At 43.7% G+C, this 22,536-nt stretch overlaps 1 protein-coding gene across 1 annotated transcript in view; it reads left to right on the top strand.

The window, feature by feature from the left end:
- The window catches only part of LOC120034962 (long-chain-fatty-acid--CoA ligase 1-like), a 52,689-nt gene that overhangs the window by 5,023 nt on the left and 25,130 nt on the right, over positions 1-22,536 (top strand). Inside the window, exon 2 of the mRNA XM_038981683.1 lies at positions 15,270-15,478. Within this exon, the coding sequence (XP_038837611.1) occupies positions 15,284-15,478 (195 nt within the window). The 5' untranslated portion in view covers positions 15,270-15,283. The remainder of the gene's footprint in view (positions 1-15,269; positions 15,479-22,536) is intronic.

Genomic DNA, 22,536 nt, shown 5'->3' with positions numbered 1-22,536 from the left:
TGTCCCAAAGGTGGGAAGGCAGGCAACAAGCTTAGATCCAATGAAACGCATTGGGCTTATTTAGGACAGATTTTGCCGAGAGGTTTCACTCTCGCTTCGCCTCTTCCCGTCTGATCCATCTCCGTCAGCCAGAAACAGGAGCAATGGATTATGGTTATTGTAGTTAATTACCACGTTTCTGAGAAACTAGGTGGAATATTAAAGAAGGAAGACCCAGTGACTCGGTCAATAAGAAAGTGGTCAGATGAAGCAGCTGCTTAGCTACACGACTGTTGCTAGCACAGACTGGAATATGTTCCAGGATTTTTCCGATGGCATTGAGGAGTACACATCAGTCACTGGCTTCATCAATAAGTGCATCGACGACGTCGTCCCCAGAGTGACCGTGTACATACCCCAACCAGAAGTCATGGATTACAGGCAACATTCGCACTGAGCTAAAGGGTAGAGCTGCTGCTTTCAAGGAGCATGGCTTTCAAACTATTACCGACTACAAAGGGAAGCACAGCCGAGAGCTGCCCAGTGACATGCGAGCATCAGCTGTTTCCCGACGACTGTGTGATCCCGCTCTTCGTAGCCATGTGAGCAAGACCTTTTAAACAGGTCAACATTCACAAGGCTACATGGCCAGATGAATTACCAGGATGTGTACTCCGAGCATGTGCTGGCTTGTCTTCACTGACATTTTCAACCTCTCCCTGTCCGAGTCTGTAATACCTATTTGTTTCAAGCAGACCACCATAGTCCCTGTGCCCAAGAAAGCTAAGGTAACCTGCCTAAATTACTACCGACCCGTAGCACTCGCATCTGAAGCCGTGAAGTGCTTTGAAAGGCTGGTCCTGGCTCACATCAACACCATTATCCTAGACCTGCCACAATTTAACAAACTGCCCAAATTGCATCTGCTGCATTTCCTTCTGACCTGTGTGCAATACGATTTAAAACAGTCCATTTAAAAAAATTATAATTGAATGATTCTCTGTGGCCAAATCATGCCAGCCTATTTTGATTATGTTTTTATTTACTTCTGTATAGACTGGATTAGGCTATAATTTTGGCAATTTTTATTCAATTTACTTTAGGAAAAGCTTCTTCTAGCCTTATGCATGCGCTGCCTATGCCTGCATATGAAAAACAACCCCATTCGCTATTTGAGTATAGGCTACGGATTCCATTTGTTTTTGTAGGCCATTCTAAATTAAAAATCCATCCATAGGCTATATGTTATTAAAATAATAGTGTGATGGGTGAGAATATTATCAAGTGCTTGTTAAAATGTGAATGAGATACTGAAGTGTGTGCAGCCTGCGCAAGAAGCAGAGCTCATGCCTTTCATGTGGCTTTTTTCAAATCATCATTAGTCGCATCATGCAGGCTTTAGTAAGTATAAAAAAATCTAAACGTATAGCCTAACGTTTGTATTAACTGAAGTTTCATAAATAACTCTAAATGAAGCCAATAGGAGGACCTGTTTCTTTTGTTAATTTCTCAACACAGAATAGCCGCATGTGCGCACTCCCTCGGAAATCATTTGGAGAAAATATCCTTTCTATTTTCTTCAGCTGTGTTCAATTGTATTCCTCATACTGTAAAATAGTGCCACAGAATTCTAAGCAAACCTTGTCTGCTAAATGAACTAGTGTAGCCCACAGGCAGATCAGGGCCTAACATAAGGTAAACTCAGAATGTGCTATTCTGTTCCTCTGAAATGGGCTACAGTTTCTTCATGTTTCTTTAGACCTGTCCTAAAATAAATAATGGATTTATTGTGATGGTGTAGACTGTGGTTCTCTTTCTCTGTCTCAAATGTTCGGTGTATCTCACATGAGAATCTAGCATTTTTAAAATGTAGATGTTCCAACGGTCTGCATCAGTGGTTCCTGGAAGCCAGGACATGCTAAACATATTTGTTAATTAACGGTCAGTTACCGTGAGACCGGCAGTTATTTGCATGACAAAGTTTCATGGCCGCTACAGCCCTACCCATGAGCCCCTTTCCACTTAACCAGCATCCTCACCCACTGAGCACTGACCGACACCGGACATCCATGGACGTTGAAATTTGGTCAATCCGCCCTGGCCTTGATTTTAACGTAAACAGTCGTCAGGACCGGCCTTCATTTGGTCCAAACATAGACGTCCATGATTGCTTCAGATTTGAACCGGACCTAATCTAAAACAATGTTAGATGTCTGTTTCACAAGTTTGCACAGTACAGTAGAGTAAAGAAAAGTAGAGTACAGTAAAGTGTACTATACTCGACAGTACAGTACTAAACCCATTAGAGCACAAGTGGATTACACTCAACAGTTCTGTGCTGTACTGTGTATATATATACTCTGCATTACTCTTGAGCTCTACTGTGCTGTACTTAGAAGTCACAAGTTTGGACGTCAAAGATTGGTACAGATTTGGTCCGGACCAACAATTTTGTTAAGTGGAGCTCATTAAAATAATACAGAATGTGTCGAATAATACCCACATGCAAAGGTGGATATTGCCTACGTCTAGCTCGGTGTACCTATTTAGGATACATCACCAAGAAGAGAATGGCATTCATAGCCATCATAATGAATTTCTGTGTAGTATAGATCAGGGACCCACTTCACTTACTGTGGTTCAATTTAACAAAAGCGATTTTATTTGTATTTAAATATTTTTTTTAACTCAAGGTGTTGTAATAGCTGACACCTCATTCTTTATGCAGACTTTTTTTTTTAATTCTTAATTTGGAGCAGATATTTAAGAGTTTATGGAAAACATGGTCACCTAAAAAAGGGGATTTTACCAAACTTTGCATCGGCACAGTTCTTCCAGTAAATGTATTTTTGTAAAAATGTCTGTGTAAATTAAGTAGTCCTTGTGCGTGGAGTTGTATGGCTCGTTACCTTGTTTGCCATACGTTTTAAGTGAGTCACAACGCAATTCCGTAACCCTAGTTGCTGCGACGCACACAGACCAATTGCTCCAGTCTACAAACTTGTGATTATCATGTGGCGCATTGGAGGATTTGTGGCCTGTCAGCTTTGAAGTACAATGACAGCATTCATCCCAAGCCATTCAAGGAAATCTGGAAATACAGGCTTGTGGTGTGGGGAAAGAAACTCTTGGTCCTCTCTCTCTGTCGTCTCAAATGTTCGGCGTATCTCACATGAGAATCTAGCATTTTCTACTACAGTTTACGGAGCTCTCACCCCACTCTGTGGAACAGGGCCAAGGGCGCACTGCCTCCGCCGCGATCCGCCTGCTCCGCTTGTCTTTGGCAGGGGTTACTATTAGCGAGAGCTCCATTCTGTTGAGTGGAAAGTTGGTGCTAAACGTTCTCTTTTAAACGGCTAAATGAGCTAAAGCTGATGAGATTAAGTATTTAATACTTTCCATCGATGGTTAAATCGTTTTGAGTTTGTAGCATTTCAGTATAATGGTGTGGTGGTTAAAATGTTTGCGGGTAGAAAACTATTCTATAGTCCCTATTAAAAAAAATAAATGACAAAATGTATAGCCACAGTAGGATCAGAAAATGAACTTAATTTGTCACGTGCCGAATAAAGTGTAGACCTTAATGTGAAATGCTTACTTACAAGCCCTGAACCAACAGTGCAGTTCAAGAGTAGTTAAGAAAATATCTACCAAATAGAGTAAAAAGTAACACAATACAATAACGAGGCTATATTACAGGGGGTACCGGTACTGAGTCAATGTGTGGGGGTAGAGGTTAGTCGAGGTAATTTGTACATGTAGGTAAGGGTGAAGTGACTGCATAGATGATAAACAGCGAGTAGCAGCAGTGTGCAAAATAAATGGAGGTGGGTCAATGTAAATAGTCCGGTGGCCATTTTATTAATTGTCAGCAGTCTTATGGCTTAGTGGTAAAAGCTGTTAAGGAGCCTTTTGGTCCTAGACTTGGCGCTCCTGTACCGCTTGCTGTGCGGTAGCAGAGAAAGTCTGTGACTGGAGTCTCTGACAATTTTTGGGGCTTTCCTCTGACACAGCTTATTATATATGTCCTGGATGGCAGGAAGCTTGGCCCCAGTGATGTACTGGGCCATACGCACTACCCTCTGTAGCGCCTTACGGTCAGATGCCGAGCAGTTGCCATACCAGGCGGTGATGCAACTGGTCAGGATGCTCTCGACGGTGCAGCTGTAGAACTTTGAGGATCTGGGAACCTTTGCCAAATCTTTTTATTCTCCTGAGTGGGAATAGGCTTTGTCGTGCCCTCTTCACGACTGTCTTGGTGTGTTTGGTCCATGATAGTTCATTGGTGATGTGGACACCAAGGAACTTAACTCTCGACCCGCTCCACTTCAGCCCAGTCAATGTTAATTGGGGCCTGTTCGGCCTGCCTTTTCCTGTAGTCCACGATCAGCTCCTTTGTCTTGCTCACATTGAGGGAGAGGTTGTTGTCCTGGCACCACACTGCCCGGTCTCTGACCTCCTCCCTATAGGTTGTCTCATCGTTGTCGGTGATCAGGCCTACCACTTAAGTCTTCAGCAAACTTAATGATGGTGTTGGAGTCGTGTTTGGCCACACAGTCGTGGGTGAACCGGGAGTACAGTAGGGGACTAAGTACACACCATTGAGGGGCCCCAGTGTTGAGGATCAGCGTGGCAGACGTGTTGTTGCCTACCCTTACCACCTGGAGGTGGCCTGTCCGGTCCAGGATCCAGTTGCAGAGGGAGGTGTTTAGTCCCAGGGCCCTTAGCTTAGTGATGAGCTTTGTGGGCGCTATGGTGTTGAATGCTGAGCTGTAGTCAATGAATAGCATTCTCACATAGGTGTTCCTTCAGTCCAGGTGGGAAAGGGCAGTGTGGAGTGCAATTGAGACTGCGTCATCTGTAGATCTGTTGGGGCGGTATGCGAATTGGAGTGGGTCTAGGGTATCCGGGAAGATGCTGTTGTGAGCCATGACCAGCCTTTCAAAGCACTTCATGGCTACCAACGTGAGTGCTACAGGGCGGTTATCATTTAGGCAGGTTACCTTCGCTTCCTTGGGCACAGGGACTATGGTAGTCTGCTTAACATGTAGCTATTACAGACTTGGTCATGGAGAGGTTTTGTGAATGTTGACCTGTTTTAAGGTCTTGCTCACATCGGCTACCGAGAGCGTTATCACACAGTCGTCCAGAACAGCTGGTGCTCTCGTGCATGCTTCAGTGTTGCTTGTCTCGAAGCGAGCATAAAAGGCATTTAGCTTGTCTGGTAAGCTCGTGTTACTGGGCAGCTCGCGTCTGGGTTTCTCTTTGTAGTCCGTAATCATTTTCAAGCCCTGCCACATCCGATGAGCATCAGAGCCGGTGTAGTAGGATTCAGTCTTAGTCCTGTATTGATGCTTTGCTTGTTTGATGGTTCGTCTGAGGGCATAGCGGGATTTCTTATAAGCGTACAGATTACTGTCCCACTCCTTGAAAGCGGCAGCTCTCGCCTTTAGCTCGAAGCGGATGTTGTCTGTAATCCATGGCTTCTGGTTGGGATATATACGTACGGTCACTGTGGGGACGACGTCGTCCATGCACTTATTGTTGAAGCCGATGACTGAGGTGGTAAACTCCTCAATGCCATTGGATGAATACCGGAACATATTCCACTCTGCTAGCAAAACCGTCCTATAGCCTAGCATCCGCGTCATCTGACCACTTCTGTATTGTGCGAGTCACTGGTACTTCCTGCTTTAGTTTTTGCTTGTAAGGAGGAATCGGGAGGATAGAATTATGGTCAGATATGCCAAATGGTGGGTGTGGGAGAGCTTTGTGTGTGGAGTAAAGGTGGTCTAGAGTTATTTTATTTATTTAAAAAAATTTACTTTTCCCCCCCCTCTGGTTGCATATGTGACATGCTGGTAGAATGAGGTAAAAAGGATTTAAGTTTGCCAGCATTAAAGTCCCTGGCCACTAGGAGTGCCACTGTTGGATGAGCATTTTCTTTGTTTGCTTATGGCCTTTTATAGAGTTGGTTGAGTGTGGTCTTAGTGCCAGCATCGGTATGTGGTGGTAAATGGATGGCTACGAATAATATAGATGAGAACTCTCTTGGTAGATAGTGTGGTCTACAGCTTATGATAAGGTACTCTACCTCAGGCGAGCAATACCTGGAGACTTCTTTAATATTAGACACCAGCTGTTATTGACAAATGGACACACAGCCCCACCCCTCATCTTACCAGACGTAGCTTCTCTGTTCTGCCGGTGCATGGAAAATCCTGCCAGCTCTATTATCCGTGTCGTCGTTCAGCCATGACTCAGTGAAACATAAGATATTACAGTTTTTAATGTCCCGTTGGTAGGATAGTCTTGATCATACGTCATTGATTTTATTTTCCAATGATTGCACGATGGCAAATAGAACGGATGGCAGTGGGCGTTTACTCTCACCTACGAATTCTCAGAAGGAAGCCTGACCTCCGCCCCCCCCCTTTTCTTCACGCAAATGGCAGGGACTTGGGCCTGCTCCTAGGAAAGCAGTATATCCTTCCCGTCGGACTCGTTAAAGAAAAATGATTCTTCCAGTTCAAAGTGAGCAATCGCTGTTCTGATGTCCAGAAGTTATTTTCGGTTATGCCTAACCGTAGCCAGAGTGCTGTAAAGAACTTGATGTAAAAAATGGCTTTATAAATAAAATATTTGGAGTTCTTCACCACTGGATGCCAAATTGTATCCTGTAACACTAAGTATTTTTGAACCGAGGTATCAACCGAACCGTGACACAAACGATTAATGAACCGACACATGGATTTTGTAAACCTTTGCACCCCTACATTTTATTTGAATGTTAAGACAGCAGGTTTGACGCTTTGTTTATGAAGCTAGATGTAGAGAAAGCTAGTATTCTCTTAATGATCATGGTTATAAATGGCTTTTTGACAAACGCACATGCAGTTTAAAATTAAACTAGGTGAAAGTTGGGTCTGACGTATTACTTTTTGAAGTTGTCCTCTGCCATGTTTTTAGGATTCATAGCCCAGACTCAGATTCTTAGGTGCAATCTGTAAATGTGATGACCCTGGTTTTGTTTGTAAATGGGAGTGATGAATCTTTGCAAATAAAACGATTATACTTTCTTTTTGTTTTGGGGGCTCATATCCCAAAATTCAAAACTGTGGTGGTTATCAGCAGTCAGTGGCACCATCAGTACTAACAGTGGTTGACTCTGCAGTGCAGAGTGATGGTCCGGGCCTCATGGAATCTTGGCAGGGTATGGTTAGGAAAGCCTGGTCCCATATGTTTGTGCTATATGGCTACGGTTATGCATGACCATAAGAGTTGGCGCGACGGCACTAACAGATCTGGGACCTGGCTAGGGGTAGGTAGGTTCTAATTTTGAAGCCATCTTACCAGACTACTAACTGTCATTAGGTCCTGTTGACAGGGCTGAGAGGGAGGCTGCAGTCACCAAGCCATACCTGCATTGCGGACAACCTTGGCTCCACTTCACCCCTCTCCCTCCCCAATGTCCCAACTCTATATGACCCTGTACAGTGAGGACATGTGTCCGAGCGTGGTTGATTTCCTCTCAGGGGTCACCTGGTGTCCTGAAAGCAGCCCTCCCCACAAGTCACCTTTGTGTCCAAAGCGGAGTGGGGATTGAGGGTGAGAGATGAGACTGTCCTTGTGGGGCTAATTATCGTGGATTGTTCCCTTGGCAGTTACCTCCACCCCCACCCACCCTACACTGTCCACAGCTAGCCACCTCAACTTTAAAATTATTGGAATGAATTATCCAAAGAGAGTAAAGGTTGAGCCTGCATTGTGTATATACACTGTATATCTAGAAGTGGATTAGCTGGTATTGTGACAGTAGTAAGCCCTCTAGGCATTTCTAACTGTAAACAACAAACTGGGCTAGAACGCTGCTTTCGTGCAGCTTAAAGTTAACAGAATTCTTTAGAAGACTAGGGGTTTAGAAGTGTTTCTGGACCAGGCCTAGGAGTGGGAATGGGCTAGGCATTGTATCTGAAGCAAGCCTAGACTGGAGAGGTGTGTATGCGTGCCTTTTTAAACATGGATTTCAAATACTTGAAAAATAATTTCAAATTTCTGTACCTGTTTGAGTCTGCCTGGCTTGATAAACCAATAGAAAAGCACCAAAACTGCAAATCCTGCCCATCTGGCACTCCAGACAGACTCAATCAAATGCTCAAAGTGTTAATATATTTGAACCCAGGTGTGGTGCCTGTCTGTTTACCTGTTGGTCTGTCTCAGGGGTAGGAGAGTTGACTTGGTTCAGAATATGCTCATTCCTGAACATAAGCATACTCAATGGAGACTTTCCATTCAATGTGTTTTGTGTCTTTAGTTCTGAGTTTGTGACTGGGTGTGAGATGGAAACACGAGGTGTAAACTGTGGTTATGTTCAGTATTTTATCATTCCTTTTTTTTTAGTAAGACATACTGTACATTTCCATCTTTATAATGCATGTCTTATACTGCATAATGCACCACAATGCATGAAATCTAGGCACTTATAGTAGCTTCATAGGAAGTGTTACGTTTCAAGTCTAATCTCCTTTTCAGATATGGGATGTCACACTTCTTTCTCGCAGTTAATTTTTTTTTTATACATAGCATATTTACATATCGATCGTCTCTTAGTCCTTGTCTCATTGGTGATGTCATCTGGTATCATTGCCCCGTGATATGTGCTTTCTAGAAAGCGCTTTCTCTGAATTGTATACATCATAGTGAACTCATAACTTTTATGGAAAAGGGAAAGCTGTTGTATACAGCTCAACTGAACAAAAATATAAATGCAACAATTGCAAAGATTTTACAGAGTTAAAGTGTGTATGGAAATCAGTCAATTGAAATTCATAGATCAGGGCCAAATGTATTTATTTCACACCACTGGGAATACAGATCTGCATCTGTTGGTCAGATACCTTTAAAAAAAAAAAAACAGTCAGTATCTGGTGTGACTACACCTTCGCATAGAGTTGATCAGGCTGTTTGTGGACTGTGGCATGTTGTCCCACTCCTTCAATGGCTGTGCGAAGTTGCTGGATATTGGGGCCTCCAGAGTGGCGCAGCGGTCTAAGGGCTCACAACAGACCCGGGTTCGATCCCAGGCTGGGGCACAGCTGGCCGTGACCAGAAGACCCATGAGGCGGCGCACATTTGGCCCAGCGTCGTCCGGGTTTGGGGGCCGGGATTTCTTTGTCCCATCGTGCTCTTGCGACTCTTTGTGGCAGGTCGGTCGCCTGCAAGCTGACCTTGGTCGCCAGCTGTACGGTATTTCCTCCGTCACATTGGTGCGGCTGGCTTCCAGGTTAAGCGAGCAGTGTGGCTTAGCAGGGTTGTGTTTCAGAGGACACGTGGCTCTCAACCTTCGCCTCTCCCGAGTCTTTAGGGGTGTTTCAGCGATGGGACAAGACTGTAACTACCAATTGAATATCACGAAATTGGGGAGAAAAATGGGTAAAAATTATAACTAATTGGAACACACTGCCGTACACATCAATGGGTGACATCTGTATGGAAGAACTGGGACATTTTCAGCTTCCTGGAATGGTGTACAGATCCTTGCGACATGGGACCATGCATTATTATGTTGATACACGAGGTGACGGTGGCAGATGAATGGCACGACAATCGGCCTCAGGATTTCGTTACAGTATTGTCCGTAGCTTATGCCTGCCCATATCATAACCCCACCCCCACTGTTCACAACATTGACATATGGCGGCACAGTTGAAACTGGGATTCATCCGTGACGTGACTTCTCCAGCGTGCCAGTGGCCATCGAAGGTGAGCATTTACCCACTGAAGTCTGTTACGACACCGAAGAACAGTCAGGTCAAGACCCTGGTGAGGACGACGAGCACTGACATGAGCTTCCATGATGGTTTCTGACAGTTTGTGCAGAAATTCTTCGGTTGTGAAAACCCACAATTTCATCAGCTGTCCGAGTGACTGGTCTCAGATGATCTCACTGGTGAAGAAGCCGGATGTGGAGGTCCTGGGCCTGCCTGGTTACTCGTGGTTTGCATTTTTTTGAGGCCGGTTGGATGTACTGCCAAATTCTCTAAAATTATATCGGCAAAAGGTCCTGGTTCGATACCGGGCTGTGTCGCAAGCCGGCCGCAACCAGGAGAACCATGAGGCGACACACAATTGGCCCAGCATCTGGGTTAGGGAGGGTTTGGCCAGCCGGGATGTCCTTGTCCAATCGCGCTCTAGTGTCTCCTGTGGCGGGCGCTTGCATGCTGACACGGTGGCCAGGTGTACAGTTTTCTCTGACACATTGGTGTGGCTGGCTTCCGGGTTAAGCGTGCATTGTGTCAAGGAGCAGTGTGCGGGTTGTTTCAGAGGACACGCGGCTCTCGACCTTCGCCTCTCCCGAGTTTGTACGGGAGTTGCAGTGATGGGACCAGACTGTAACTACCAATATGACGACAAAGGGGTAAAAAATTATGGCAGCGGCTTATGGTAGAGAAACCATAAGAGAAACAACTCTTGTGGACATTCCTGCAGTCAGCATAACAATTGCACGCTCCATCAAAATTTGAGATCTGTGGCATTGTTGTGACAAAACGGCACATTTTAGAGTGGCCTTTTATTGTCCCCAGCACAAGGTGCTGTGTAATGGTCATGCTGTTTAATCAGCATCTTGATATGCCACACCTGTCAGGTGGATGGGTAATCTTGGCAAAGGATGCTCACTAACAGGGATGTAAACAAATTTGTGCACATAATTTGAGAGAAATAAAAGTGCATAGAACATTTCTGCTGTCTTTTATTTCAGCTCATGAAATATGGGACTAACACTTGCATTTATATTATTGTTCAGTACCCTTCTCTTGGACACGGTCTTTGTTTATCCTCTACAGTTGTCCTGTATGTGCATACTTTGTTTGCTGCAGCGTATTCAAAACTTTAGTACTTGTTTGTGCCCTACACATTTTTAAAATAGCCTACCATTTAACAACCTGAATTCCAGGCTGTTTTTTACAATTTTATATTTTGAACATGGCTCAGGTTAACCGCTCTTCTCTCTTTGTAAGTTAGTTTTTCTAAGTAAAAGTAGCTAATAAGTTATACTCCATCTTTTAACATCACATATCCAGGGGATCTCCAAGAATATTTCTGTATAAACCTAGCTAGTCTGACTCATGCACTTGAGTTGCCCTCAAATGACTGAACCACATATCACTTTTTAGCTGGGCTTTGAGGGGCCACAATCCAGCTGGATTGTGGCCCCCACACTCTTCCGTTTTCTGGCTGAGTCGGGTGATTGGTGGCCGAGCACTGCCATTGGCCTGTCATCTTCCCAGGCCTATTATGGAAGGGCTGGCTGGAGGGTGAGCAGCAGTGGAGGGTTACCTTTAGCCTGGAAACGAGTCCCAGCCAAGCCATGTGACGCCTGTGCCGTGTCCCTTTTCCCTGCTCTCCCCGGCCAGCTGAATGAGACGAGCGCACACATGCGCCTTGTGTGTGTGTGTTGTATATACATGCATATACAGACGCTTGTATGCACATACCACACACTTAGGAGTGTGGGCAGGTTGGTATGGAAACAATGATAAGATGGGGGCTGAGAGGAAGATGTCAATGGTTTTAAGTATATCGAGCATTCGGCTGTGGTTAGTTACAAACTCTTTCTTGTTTGCCCTAGACTTAAGAATTCCACCATTTTTGTTTGAGCTAAAAGGTGTTCCATATCTGGAGGTTGTTCTGTAAATACAGCAACATTTACCTCTTCCTTGTTACAATCTCTCATTTCCCTGTCACTGGCAGTGTGTGTGTGCCAAGCTACCAGTGCGGGAATGGTCTACCTCGGGGCCAGTTTACGTGAGATTAGATTCTTCGTCATTAACATGTTTCAGATGTGATGGATCTGCCATTAGCATCCTGGACTAAATCCTCAATCACTATGATGGGGATCTATTAGGGCTTTCATGGTTAGGGCTGCCACAGTAATTCAGTAATCGTGTAACTGACGATAATGGATGAAGACGTCATGAAAATAAAAATAAACGTTTTAATACATAAAAAAATATATATATATATATATATAACCTTGTTAACTAGGCAAGTCCAGTTAAGAACAAATTCTTATTTACAATGACGGCCTATTTCCCCCCCTAACCCGGATGATGCTGGGCCAATTGTGCGCCGCCCGATGGGACTCCCGATCAGGGCCAGTTGTGACACAGCCTGGGAACAAACCAGGGTCTGTAGTGATGACTCTAGCACTGTAATGTAGTGACTGACTGAAGACGGCCAGGCATTAAAGACAAGAGACGTGTGGTTGAGTCCATTTCCACGGTAACATGGACTCTTTACAACGTGAGAACGTTGCTGCTCCTTGTTGTAGCAAACATCAGCAAATACATGCACCCAATGGCTTACCACAAACAGGGCACACTGTCACTTGACAGAGATATATCAGCAAGTTAGGCTAGCTAACCCCAAGCTGTCAGTTTAGCTATAAGTAAACACAAAGTCTCTGATTTGAGACTTTGGTTGCTTAGGCAACCCCCCCCCCCCTGTTTGAAAAGGGGCGTCGCCCTACTATTCATAGTTGTGAGAACTAAGAGGTCTACTGTAGCTCAGTCCCCTCTGGGAGCAACTGCTACTACTTAAGGGATACAAGGTAAAGGTACCTCTACTATATGCTATACTGATAAAAAGCAGTTACTTTTTTCTTTTTGTGGCTATTTTTCAATGATTGTCGCATAATGTGAATATCACAGGGTTTTTGTCACCTCTGCATTAGCCACCTAGTTCCTAGTATTACAGCTTCAAAGAACTGGAGTTTTAGTAATTGTATTCATGCTTGGAATTGATCAAGTGTAGTCATCTCATTTGCCAAGTTTAACGTAAAATGATTCGTTAGAACAGAATTTTGGTCAATGGCACGCTTTACACATACAATATTGATTTTGGTCATTCTATATGGGCCACACTTTCATCGTTGTTTATCATTATCAAATTCTGTTAAACCTTATGCATCATCACACATTTAGTTATTCAGTGTGTAAGCTATTTGCTGATCGTAAAGTTATCTTCCAAGTGTAAAGTTTTACTGGTCTGATATCGACCGCAGGGATCAAGTTAGAACAAAGCCTCTTGGGACATATTGCTTGAGGGATAATAACAGAAGTATGTGAAGTCAAATGTAAGGCCTATGGGCAGCAGCCAAGAGGCTGAACAGGTTTTTGAACCAAGGGTGGAAATGTGTGTACTGAAGTGTTTAATAATTTGACGAGCCCTCGGCTTAACCTCAGGACAAACAATCTTCTCCCATACGCATCTTTGTCATTTGACTTAATCTTTATTTCAAGTCAATTTAAGGGGCATTTCAAGTGATTTGCATTTCAAGTGATGCATTGCTTTTTGACTCATTCATATAACCAGGTGAAGTATTAGATGAAAGTGTCATTAGAAATTATTCCTCCCACTATTTTTGACTCACAAATGTGAACAAAGCAAAAACAAAAAAAAATATTTGAACATTTCTTAGGCTAAATGTGACTGCCACTGTTGTTGGAAGTCAAAATTGAGCCATCTGCCTGTTGAAATAACCATTCTCAGTCATCAAGTGGCAGGCAGTCTGGGGACAAAGAGCATAGGGCGACCTATTCACTCTTTCCTGTTTCTCTATCTCTCTCACTCTGATTTCTGTAATTGTGCCATTTGCTATGGGAGGACAGGATGAAGGCCCTTTGAGACTGTAGTGCAGTTACCAATGGTAACACACCTCTGTCCTACAAAGTGCTTTTTAAGAACAACAGGCTCATCAAAAAATATTCTGTCACAATTGAACTAAAATGAGTAGTGTGGGCGTCTTTAGTTTTAAAGACCCTTGACGGTTTTAATGCTAAAAGGTGATGTATAAACAAGTAATGCAACATTCAGTTTGGCTAAATATTGTATTGACAGAAGAGATGTTGACATTGAGAGAACATGTTGAGGTGACTTTCACAGACCGTGACCTGTGACGGTCACACTGGTCTCCATGTGGCGACTGAGTGACTAGAGCCTCAGAACCTTGTACTATAAAATACTTCCTTAAGGTAATACTGTTATAAAAATGATTTATCTTTTTTTAGCATTTTCATTTTTTGCTCATAAGACTTAACAAAACCAGAATCTATTTAAATTTTGGAATCTGTTCCCAAGTATTCCCACGCACAATAGATTGCATACAAATGTAAGCAAGGTTTGAAATGTTTTAGTAAATGATCTGTTTGGGCTTCTTGTGGTCAATTTGCAGTCTACAAATTATTTGTTTTTATTCTCCGGTCCCCGACCAGCCGCTCAAGAAACAATCGGCCCGCGGATGGTTCTTGTTGGTGATCCATGCTGTAGAAAATATCCACACCCCCTTACACAGTTGTCACATGTTGCCTCATGCCCTGGAATATCAATCCCACCCTCTTTGCTTGGATCAATTAAACCGTGCTGTATTAATGAGATCAATGCTGACTTCAAGGAAGTGTTTATGCAGGGAAGAGGGGATTCCAGTGGGCTCACTATCAAAACACTCCAAACAGGAAATGTCACCATGTCTGTCTTCCCCACTAAAACGAGGTGTGCTGATATTGTCATGGAAACCTGTGTTCAGGATTGGTTTGTTGAATGTTTTGAGTGTCAGATTGCCTCCCTTAAGGCATTTGTTATGTTTGCAAGTCAAGTGTATGGTGATGGGGAAATAATATAAGGAAGCTATATTTTCCTTCATTGGTTTGGTGAGGTGTTGCACTAAAACCTTTCTCTCCCGTCTTGTTTACATTTCTCTTGAAGTGTGTGGCTCTGTCTCAGTGCTCTGTGCTCTGAAGTGATTTCCTCTGTCATTTCCGTCAGCTGCACTGGTCTAAGATTGTATGAGTTGAAGGAAGCCTACTATTACTGTCGCTTTCAGACGTCTAGTTATTGTAGGTGAGTGTGGACAAAAAGGAAGCCATTTGAGAGTAATAGGACCAACCATTTTCACTAGTGCCTACTACTTTAATGTTTGCAGAACCAAGGGGTTAAGATAGTTGGTAATAATAGTGTAGCTCTGCCCTCAACCAAAGCTCCTTGCAGTCAAACATGTCACCCCAAATGTGCTCAGTGTGCAGGGTGGGAGAAAGGAACCGAGCACTAGTCATCCTGTGGCGATTATTGCTTTCCCCTATGCGGTTCTTTCATGTATTTTATATATTGTGGGGGTAGCTAGGGGAGATGGATGGGTGGTGTCTGGTATGGAAACGTAACTTTCTCTCTCACGCCCAAAGACTACAGATATGTAAGTGTTACACAATGTCTTTTTTTTTAATTCTCCTCTCTAGACAACAGAGACGAGATGCAGGCCCAGGAGCTCCTGAGACAGCTGCGGATCCCAGAGCTGGAGGATGTGTGCCAGTACATGCACAGCCTGCCCGCCAACATCCTGATGGGCGTGGGCGCCCTTGCTGCCCTCACCACCTACTGGTACGCCACGCGGCCCAAGGCCCTCAAGCCGCCCTGCGACCTCAACATGCAGTCAGTGGCCATGACGGTAAGGGAATGCTTTCGTTACTTTACTTTTATTTATGTTCAAATCCCTGATTGCACCTTTTAATGTTCCAGCACAAGTCCAAAGAGCATAGGTTTCCTTAGTTTCTAAGACAACTTGTGTAACTGCATAGGAGGAAGTGATGAGGAAATAACGGCTATGGACTTGTCAACAAAAAAAATGCTACACGTTACAAGAGAACTGTCTATAGATGCATCAGTCTTCATTTACTGTATGGCATTGTACTTGTCCACAGTAAGTTATTCTTGTACTTTTATGAAGTGTTCTAATGTTAACTTGGTTTAAGGAGGTTCAGAAGTTGACAGTTAACATGGGTACTTTGGACAATGTGTCCCATGTGTTTTTAGTCCTGTTGTCTCTGTCTGCACAGGTTAATTTTGTTAACAAAACTTTGAAGTGTTGGACCAGGTTTTTCCATTTCAACTTTCAAAATATTCCATCTCAGTAACGGAGTAGGAGGCCAGACAACAAGTGTGCTTGTCTGAGCATGTATGTCTGAGCATGTAGTCAGACTATTTACATTTTTGAGTGAGTCACTGAATGTCTGTGTGCACCAGTACAGATTGAAGCATTTTAATGGACTCCCCTGATTCGATTGGATACCAAGTAAGTCCCTGTATTTATCTTGTTTTAGAAGTGAGATTAGTGTGTGTGTGTGTGTGTGTGAGCGCACACACCCCGGTGCTGGCAGTGGGAGGACTTGAGAAAGCTGTTCCTGTCATTTGGTGTTCTGGCCTATGTAAACACGAAGTTCTTCGCTGTGCCAGCACTGCATTCCTCCAGTCCTCATCTCTCTTATTTTTCCGTGTGTGTGCTGAAGACAATGAAAATGTGTAATAGAACTGCATTGCGTGTGTGCACAGTGTAATGAAAAACACTAGTGTCTTTGTCCTTTCAGCCAGTCTTCTATTCAACGTACAGTACAAAGTCATTATGCAGACAGATACTCATATCATGATTCATGACTAATGGAAAATACAGGGTTGGAGGACGTCTTCGCTTCTAGCATCTACTGCCTGTTTTTCTCAGGTGTTAAGTAAAGTTTTGAAATTGCCTGTTTTTCAAAAAAGTTGGAAAATGTAAAAGGTCTGTATTTTCTGCTTGTTTGAGAAGAAGTAGCAGTGGCTTTGAACACACACACACTACACAAACCATAATGATTTACAGTTACCCTAGTCTAGATGCTGATCTTGGGCCAGTTTAGCATTTTCCGTACAAATGTTTAAGGTTAGGATTGGGTGGAGGAAGCTGATCCTAGATCTGTACCTTGAGGAAACTTCACCCAGAGTGCCGAACCAGAGAGACCACAAGGATGTGACTGGGCTTGTTAGTATGGGCCCCTTCATCACCATGGCAACAGTCTAGGCTGTGTTCCATTCTAGAGTATTAGCCACCCCTTCTCACTCCACTTCACCCAGCTACAACTTGACTGGTGAAAGCGATCCTTTTAGATCTGAAAAGCAGATCTTGCCTCTTCTCTTTCCCCCCTTCACTCTCACCCATTCACTGTGAGGTGGAAGGTGACCAGTTTCTCTAACCTCAGCCACCCCAGGTAGACTAGCCTATGCTAGCTTTATTCAGTCATTTCAGATCCTCAAAGGGGGACTGAGCTAAGGCAGGAGGGGAGGAAAACTTTCTGCAATGAAAAGCAGGCTTGCTGTGTTGTCTAGTGCAGCTGTGACCAACTTCACAGAGCACATGGCCGTGTAGTAGGGTATATTTTTGCTCTGAGGTTCACGGCTGCAGAAACGGACTGGCCATGTGCAAATATTTTTGCGTAGAATGATCCCAATTTGGTCTGTCACAATGGGATTCAACAAACTATTAGTGTCCGTTGCTATATCAACAGCGTGACGACCTAATGATTTTGGATCATTCAAGCCTAAATGACATCCTTTTCTTCATCGCTATGCAAACAAGGCTGATTTCCACGACAATTCTGCTGTTTAATCAGTTTTATTTTTAGCTAATATAATGGGGGGAAAATTCTAGCTACTTTTTGGTACCTTAACATTACTACATGAAATCCATGTCTTAAACGTTGCCACATTTCAGAAATGGCAAAACGTGTAATCTGCTTGACACGTAAGTAACTTTAATCTTACAGATCACAAAGTCAGCTAATTTCCATAAATACCATCAAAGGACACCTTACAATAATGAACACTATGAAACAGCTGTGAAAACCAACCTGGCAACCTGATTTTAATACAAACGTCGATCGTTTTTTGGTGTCATTTATTTTTAGATTTTTTTGTACACATGGCAATCAGACTGAAATACTTCATTCTGGTGTGTGGAATAAAGAGGTGGGTGCTGTGTGGTTGGGAGGTTCTGCCTGTCACTTGTTGTCAACATGCAGTCTTGGAAGGGAGCACTCCTGCTCTCTTTGTTCTGAGTGTTTGCAGTGCTAGGTTTTTTTTAGTTCATCAGTGTATTTCACAATATGTGCCCTGTATGATACGGCTATCAAACTTCATTAGCAGATAACATGACAATAACAGTAGCTTGAGATGATGGGGATGGGAAGATTGCCCAACAATCAGGAGTCACCAGATGTAGAATTTCGTCTGCAGGGAGAGAGAGTTAAAGGATGAGAAATGGGGCAGAATCGAGATTGCTTGATCAGGTGCTGCGGCTAGTTCTTCCTGTCACTCGCCCTCGACAGGCAGCCAATCTCAGTCATGGGTTCAATAACGTGGGCCTGGTTTAGTTGGAAGCCCTCTGACCACGTCAAGGTACAGGCCGAGAAGGATTTTGTTTATAATTGAGGCCTTTAACCCCCACTCTTTGTAGTGATTGACCTGATGGGGCTTGGATAGATGAAGCAATATGGTGATTACTCAGCCCTGCTGTGTAATGGACTCTGGGAGACTTATGCCATAATACATACACAAATCTAGAACCTCCAGATATGCAAACACTAACTAGAAACCTATGTCCAATTCCATACCAACCCTGGCCTAAAATGTTGATTTGTAATTGGACACAAAAGATGAATGGTTAGGGAGAAGGGGTTAAGGACCAGTAAGTAATTGGGCAATTGAACAGTCAATTGAGAATTTCTTGCAATGAATACATTTTCATATGCAAATGTGTACATTTACAGCCAATTTGAGCAAGTTTCAAATATTTATCAGCAAACAAATGGAAAAATATACAAATATTTACATGCTTGTAAACGTTACTTAGAATACAAGACAAATACATATGCTATATACTTACCAACTTCACAGCCAATGTCTGCAATAAAACACATCTTTATACAATACATGTTATTAAGGTTATTTACAATAACATACAATATACAACAAGATGCAATGTAGTAAAATACCTACCGTCTTGAGGTGGAGAGCTGGCCAAGCAGTGAAAACAAGTGTGGGGGAAATATCAGACAAAACAGATGACGGACGATGAACAGACAAATTCACTCACACTGACAACCACACATGAAAACCGCATTTCCTGGACGGGAAATGGAATCGGGACTGGGAACTGGTGCCAGGTGCCCAGCCTGAAAACAAGAGAATGTTTTCTCATGGATTTCTGATGGTATCGTGCCATGGAGCGTTCCTCATCTCTGCAGAGAGTAAGTGTTTGCAATGGCAAACAGCCCACAATCTGTGCCCCCTTTCTACTGCCGGACTGTCAGCCACTCCAGTCACAGAGGTCCCTGGAAAAGATAAGGGAGAGGTGAGTTGTGAGAAACTCTGGGGTGGTGTCATGACCACTGGCGTCATACACCACCACATACCTACCTGGCAGCGACGGTTACTTACTGTGACCCAGTGGTTAGCCTTGAGATTGACTACCTGGACAAACCCCTGAGCCAGTGTTGGTACTGCTGACAGCATGGCGATGCCGCTCACTGTGAGGAGGCCTCCTAATTCTGGATACTGCACCTGCAAAAGAGCTTGAGCATGATCAATTGTAAAATTGTCTAACCAGGGGTGTGACGGAAGAATGACCCCCCCCCCCCCCGAAGGTCCTGCATCCGGCCACAGAGCAGCTGGCCTTACCTGTCCCTGCTGGACACTAGTGATGAGAACCTCACTAATGTCTTCTAATCCAATGACTGGACTTACCTGCCCCTGTTCCTCCAGTCTGACGCAAGCCACCTGTAAGAACATTTGATGGATTAGTGCAGTGTTATGGAGGGGAGATATGTACTTGAGGTATAGCCTACCTCAAGCTGGTCCCCTTCCGACTCAGAGCACAGAGAATCAGACTCATCCGAACTCACTGGCTCTGGTGGATGGGATACTTCCTGGGTGCCTCGGACAGTTGACTGTCCTAAAGTCATTTGGAGAGAAATTTAAGAGGTACATTTTTATGAGCTCAGCATAACCACCAATTCTTGCTTAAATGTCAACCAAAGCTTACCGTACTTTGTCTCACGGGCTTCACCGAAATGTAGGGCGTCAGGGCTTTGTGGTCGACCGTCCAACTGCTCCAACTGGAGAAGGTTTTTGGCTTCCACCGAGGTAACCCTTATGAAGAGAAAAATGTCAGTGTTAGGAAAACCTGAAGCTAGTTTTGGTTATTTTGTGTGCAAATTCAAATAGTTATCTGAGAATTTTAAATATTTACTATAATGGATGATGACCCCAGCTTGGAGCTAAAGAGCAGTGAGGTTTCCCAGGTCTCTCCTTCCTTTCGTCCTTCTTCCAAACCAAGTCTTTCGCTCTGCTTATCCTGTGCCTTGTTGATGTTCAGTCTCATCTTGATTGATAACAAATATATTTCATATTAAATGTCCAGCATGCATCTGTCAGCACAGCCTCCTTAGTGGAAATCGCCCTCCTGTGTGGCTGGCCATCCTTCCCCCATAGGTACATGTGATTGCCTACCAAGTTTGAAGACAAGAGTTGTTGAAATACTAATTTCTAAGTAAATTTGCACTGCTTTGTTTCTCTCGCTCTCACTCCTCACCTCTCTTTCTTGCTCTCTTTCTTTATGGGTCTCTTTCACCTAGTGACACCTATTAAGGGCAGTTGGAGTTACCATAATTGTTTACACCTGTCCATTTGATTTAATTAATTGCGTTACCTCAATGTGACAGACCTATGAAGTTAGGTAGCAACATGTAGATGACCAACTAATGTTAGCTAGATGAAAAATGGTTGTACTTAACTGAAAGGATTTATCTTAACAGTAACTGTAATATAAATGAACTGCTTAACGTTACCCTGAATTGTGAAATTCTCTGCCCCGCTACGAATTTTGCGCCTCTTCTCGAGATAAGTGGTGCCTTCATAGTACTTCGCCTAACGTTAGTTGGAAAGATGAAAGAAATGACATTAAAGTGCAAGCTACTATACATACGAACAGAAAGCAGCTACAATAACAACTAGCAAGCTAACTTAGCCAGACAGATGTTTAGCTATTTAGCTGAGGTAAATAAGTAACTAGCAATGTCAATATAAAATCTATTTAAAAACAGCTCATGTAGTAATTTTGCTAGGACTGATCGAGCGCTTCTGAGGTGAAATAGAAGTAGAACCTCCTTCCTTCGTGACCGCTACGAGGTAACCAAGCAACCAGCATAGCAACGGACGCTTTGGTTCATTACGTAATCCAGTCAGAATGTTGCAATTTCTAGCAACAGCCCTAGCAACAGAAGTTTGAACTCATCGAATCCCATTGTGACGTAGAGGGGGACACTATTTGGCCAGGGGACATTATTTGGCATGACAGGCCCGAAGGGGGAAGCTGGTGTATTAGAGTACATGGGCCAATTTCTGGTCCCTGGAGGGAAATTATCGGGAATGAGGAGTTAGTATCAATAGAGGGAAGGAGTTTGGATTCAAGTTGATGTACACACTGTACAGTTCCCCCACCCTCATTACGCAAAACAAATAATTGTTTATTTAACTAGGCAAGTCGGTTAAGAACAAATTCTTATTTACAATGATGTCCTAGGAACAGTGGGTTAACGGCCTTGTTCAGGGGAAGAACGACAGATTTTTACCATGTCAGCTCGGGGATTCGATCGAGCAACCTTTCGGTTACTGGCCCAATGCTCTAACCACTAGGCTACCTAATGCTGCAGGACTGTTTTTGAGAATATTGATTTGAATTGCGCTACATGACCAAAAGTATGTGGACACCACCTTGTTGAACATCTCATTCCAAAATCATAGGCATTAATATGGAGTTGGTTCCCCTTAGTCTCTGTTTTTCTGGTAAGGCTTTCCACTAGATCTTAGAATATTGCTGCAGGGACTTCCTTCCATTCAGCCACAAGCATTAGTGAGGTCGGGCACTGATGTTGGGCAATTAGGCCTGGCACGCAGTCGGTATTCCAATTCATCCCAAAGGTGTTTGATGGGGTTGAGGTCAAGGCTCTGTGCAGGCCATTTTAAGTTCTTCCACACCGATCTTGACACAATTTGTGGATGGACCTCGCTTTGTACATGGAGTCATTGTCATGCTGAAACGGGAAAGGGTCTTCTCCAAACTGTTACCACAAAGTTGGAAGCACAGAATCATCTAAAATGTCATTGTATGCTGTAACGTTAAGATTTCCCTTCACTGAACCATGAAAAACAGTCCCAGACCGTTATTCCTCCACCAAACTTTACTGTTTGCATTGGAGCAAGTAGCGTTCTCCTGGCATCCGCCAAACCCAGATCAGTCTGTCAGACTGACAGATGGTGAAGGGTGATTCATCACTCCAGAGAACGTGTTTTCACTGCTCCAGAGTCCAATGGCGGTGAGCTTTACACCACGCCAGCCGACGTTTGGCATTGCACATGGTGATCTTAGGCTTGTGTGCGGCTGCTCGCCCATGGAAACCCATTTCATGAAGCTCCTAACGAACAGTTCTTGTGCTGGCGTTGCTTCCAGAGGCAGTTTGAAACTTGGTAGTGAGTATCGCAACCGAGGACAGACTATTTTTACGCGCTTCAGCACTCGGATCACATTCCGCGGCTGAACTGTTGTTGCTCCTAGACATTTCCACTTCACAATAACAGCACTTACAGTTGACCGGGGCAGCTCTAGAAATGTAACAAATTGAATGGTGGCACCCTATGATG

This window comes from Salvelinus namaycush, chromosome 42 (genome assembly GCF_016432855.1).
Source record: "Salvelinus namaycush isolate Seneca chromosome 42, SaNama_1.0, whole genome shotgun sequence".
In the NCBI taxonomy this organism is placed as follows: Eukaryota; Metazoa; Chordata; class Actinopteri; order Salmoniformes; family Salmonidae; genus Salvelinus; species Salvelinus namaycush.
The sequence above is the reverse complement of the archived record's forward strand: the minus strand, read 5'-3'. Positions and strand labels throughout refer to the sequence as shown.